The sequence below is a fragment of the Pithys albifrons genome, chromosome 21 (genome assembly GCF_047495875.1).
Source record: "Pithys albifrons albifrons isolate INPA30051 chromosome 21, PitAlb_v1, whole genome shotgun sequence".
NCBI classification, from domain to species: Eukaryota; Metazoa; Chordata; class Aves; order Passeriformes; family Thamnophilidae; genus Pithys; species Pithys albifrons.
Window position 1 is genome coordinate 11,942,640 of NC_092478.1, and position 3,959 is coordinate 11,946,598.

The following is a 3,959-nucleotide window of genomic DNA, read 5'->3' on the forward strand; positions in this document are numbered from 1 at the left end:
TGTTTTACTATCTTTTATTTTGTGCGTGGGAATCCTCCTGAACCCAGAACAACACATGTCCCTTGGGCTTTTGTCACTGAGGAAAGCTCAACACATATGAGCTCCCTCCAGTCTTACACCTGATCCGTAGACCTGCCACACAGACACATCAGTGCCATCCCTGCAGTTCCTGACTGCAAAGATGTTTGACCTCTCCAACATGTTCTTCCTTCTCCGGTTGCTGACACCCAGCCCTTGCCTACACCCCAGTTCCTCCACTTGCTGGCACACAGACTGGCACGTCCTGCAACCAGTGGCCTCTTCTCCAGCTGCTGGTACTTGGATTTTACAGCACACACCCTGCTCCATCCACTTGTTGGTACACAGGCCTACAATTCCCACTGCTCCTGCTTGTTTTCCCAGTTACTGGTAGTCAGATCTCTCTTTCACATCAGTCTCCAGTTCTTGACACTCAGACCTTGCAGCACACATGAATGGGAAAGGGAGTGAAGATACACAGAATGATAGTTAAGAAAGGATTTCACAGGATGGCAGGGGGAGGGGACTGCGGTGCTCAGGAGGAGGGTTCATCCCAACAAGTGCACTGACCGGCCCCTGCATATCTCTTTCCTTTCCTCCCCTCTCTTGCCTCCCCTTGCTCCTTTCCAGTCCCCTCTGTGCTGGTTTAAAGGTGAACCAGGAGGGGAAAAGAACCCACCACGAGAGAGATTGTAGGTCAGAGGCTAAAATTTAATAATAATATTACAATAAATACACTGACACAAAGGGAAATTGCTTTCTACTCACAAAACCCAGCAGTATAACCCAGTGTCCTGGGGTACAAACCCAAAGGGGTTTGTTAGCCCTTGTGCTGAGACCCGTGTGGTTCCCCCCAAGTCCAAAGCAAAAAGAAGTGAGAAACCTGTTGGTGCAGGTGATGGCTCTAGTCTGGTAGAGAGCAGTGATCTCCTCCTGTCGAGGTCCTGCTGCTCCTCTGGATCTGACAAGTGCCTCCGGAGGTCTTACCCACCACTTATGTACCCTCAGGGAGCACCCAGTCCCTTCCCCAGGTCGGGGACTCACGCAATGGGTAATTAACTCTGGGAGTCATGGGGTATTGTTGAACTGTTGATGACCCACTAGCAGCCATGTCCCCCCAGGCTGGGTGTGAAGCTGCTAATGGCTCCCTGGGCAGCTGCTGCAAATGGTCCATTGTCCTTGGGGAATGAATAGAGGGGGTAGAATACACAGCTTTGATCACCCCCACACAGTGATAGCTGGTCCACCTGCTGAGCTAGGACACCGTCTTTGCCCCACCTTCTACCAACCCCATGAGCATTACGTCATAAATATTCCCTGATGCCTCAGGACCCTGTTCAGAGCTCCTGTCCTCATGACCCTCTTGTCACTGCCTGCCATTTTCAAAGCTCATCCTCAGCCACTTCACAGCTGCACCTGCAGCTTCCTAATGGCCCATCGATTAGGGGCTGAGGAGATCTGAGCTCTCTCCTTGTGTCCCTTATCACTTACTCCCAGATTGGTGTCATGGTGTGCTGTGCTTACAACTTTCTCTTTTCTTTTTCTTTCTCTTTCAAAGGAACAGGGACTTGATCTGAGCATTAGATAACGAGCTGCTCTCTCTTTTTCCATGCCCTGACACTGGACTCTGCTAAAGTTGCTCACGAAAGGCTCCTGTCCCTATACAGGAGCTAGAATCAAGGGTCTGCAGGGAAACCTCATGAGGAGCTCAGTTTTTGAAGTGCCTATCTGCAAATCCTACATCATCACTAAATCCTGACATCTATTTCTCAGGATGACTGAGCAGTGACAAACATGAAGGAAAAGGGACCAGGCAGTTTCAGATGGAATGGAGGTGTGAAAAAGCACTCGGGTCATTTGGAATACTCCTATATTCCAACCTATTTATTCTTTGCCCTCCTAGATGTCCTACTGCTCCTGCAAGTTGCTGAATCCTCTCTCCCATGTGTTTATGGACAGCTGAGGATGAGGAACAGCATTCAGAGAACAGAATTTCAGCCCCAGGTGGGATCCAAACAATTAAGTCCTTACCCATCCAGGTGGTAATGGAGCTTCTCATCAAGCTTCCAGTCAGTGGCTGAGACATTTCTCCCGGTACAAGCCAGACCGAGAGGAGCAGGGACAGGGCGAGGGAACGGGTGGGGCCGCGGGGGCTGCAGGGCCTGAACGGACCCGACGGGGGGGGGGGGCGGCGGCAGCGCCCCCTGCTGGCCCGGGCCGCGCTGTGCCCCCGCCCCCGCCCGGCCCCGCCCGCGGCGGTTCGTGCCCGGCCGCAGCCCCGGCTCCTCTGCCCGTGTCTCCCAGGGCACAGAAATACACTGCCGCGTCCCGAAAGCGGGGCCCGTACAGCCGCAGCGAGCTCCAGCGACGGTCTGGTGGCACCGACACCTGTCCCGACTTGTCCGGAAGCTCTCTGGATCCTGTGCGAACGCTCACGAGGAATTCGGGACCTCTGCCTGGGCGCTGATGGTACCACATGATCCAATCGCTGGTCTGGATTTCAGGATGTGAGCAGTTGATGGTGATAGCGGTGCCCTCGGTGGTCTCTGCGGACGGTTCCTGTTGCACCCGGGCTCTGCCCACAGCCACTGCCAGGGAGAGAAAGAATTACATTTCCATTGCAGAAAAGTCCATGTCAGTGGAGAGAGGAGAAGAGATCAGAGATGAAGGGGATATGTTCTGAGAATAAAGTACGGGAAAAGATTTTTCTCGGCGAGTGGTTCATTGTGGACAAGAATACAAGGAATCTTTCAAAGGAAAGTCAGAGTTAAGATGGGCAAAGGAGAGTGAGGAAAACATTGGCTGTGAAAAGTGGATGGATAGATGGATGGATAGATGGATGCACGCATGCATAAATAAATGGAGTAAGCAAGACAGGAAAGCTGAGAGGGAACGATTTCATGGAGGGAAGGAATTATGACAGCGAAGGTGGGGACAAACGAAAAGTAAAGATCGAGAAGACGCAGGAGGTTCAGACACGAGTCTCGAGCCCAGTCCCCGTCCCACGAAGACCGCGACCCCCATCCTTCTCCCACTGCCAGCCCCGCGCACCGAGCAGCACCGCGGCCAGCGCCGCCAGTCCCGCGCCCCGCCACCGCCGCATCCCGCCGCTCCGCCGCCCGCTCCTCGCTGTCCCCGCCAGCCCCGGCTCTCTGCTCCGGACGCGCCGCCTCCTCTCCCCTCCCCTCTTGCCACGCCAGCTCCGCCACGGGGCTGAGCCCTGCGCCGGCGCCGCTCGGCCTCTCGCCCGGTCCGGGCTGGATGCGGAGAGGAGACGCGATCGGCGGGAGCGGGGCGGTGGTCGGGGCTCTGCACCGCCGAGGCTGCGGGCCTGGGTGGCCGGAGCAGGAGTGCTTTGCAGCGCGTTTCGCTTCACTGACACACGGTTTCCTCTCTTCGGCCCCATCATCTGTTCCCTCACGTTTCCCCTTCACTGGCACGTGGGCACTCCAGAATTTTCCTTCAGGGCACGTGGATGCAAGAATGGTCAAGGGGCACGACAGCCAGAGGACTCATTTGGTTTGACACTCTGGGCTCACTGCTTGTCATAGAGACCATCCATGCTGGCAGAGATTTAAAAACGGGGGAAACTGCTGTGCAATATTGGCAGAAAGAGAGACAGGGGAATATGTCAGAGGAACAGCTCTGCAGTCAGGGAGGTCTTTAAGGAAGGAGGCAGAGGAGCTGCTGTGCTGTGTATGCCACTTGGCACTCAGCAAGGCTTTCAGATTTTTGTGCTTTGTCTAGAAGGGAATCGCCCTTTTTAACAGAGAAATTACATTGCTCAACACAGAAACGATGAACACAGAGTAGTCTATATCTAAGAAAATCCCCTGAAAGCTTCAAAGAAGACATGACAGTGAATGTCAGCACAGGTGGGATTTGCACCATGTGACAAACCCCAGCTCATGATCCAAAATTAGAATTTCTCAGCATCTCAA

General features: G+C 54.1%; 1 gene segment (V, D, J or C); it reads right to left on the minus strand.

The window, feature by feature from the left end:
* Positions 1-714: 714 nt before the first annotated feature.
* On the minus strand, positions 715-3,171 carry LOC139681562 (T cell receptor alpha variable 4-like). The segment is given in 2 exon segments: positions 715-2,606; positions 3,070-3,171. Coding segments are annotated over 2 exon segments (570 nt in total).
* Positions 3,172-3,959: the final 788 nt, after the last annotated feature.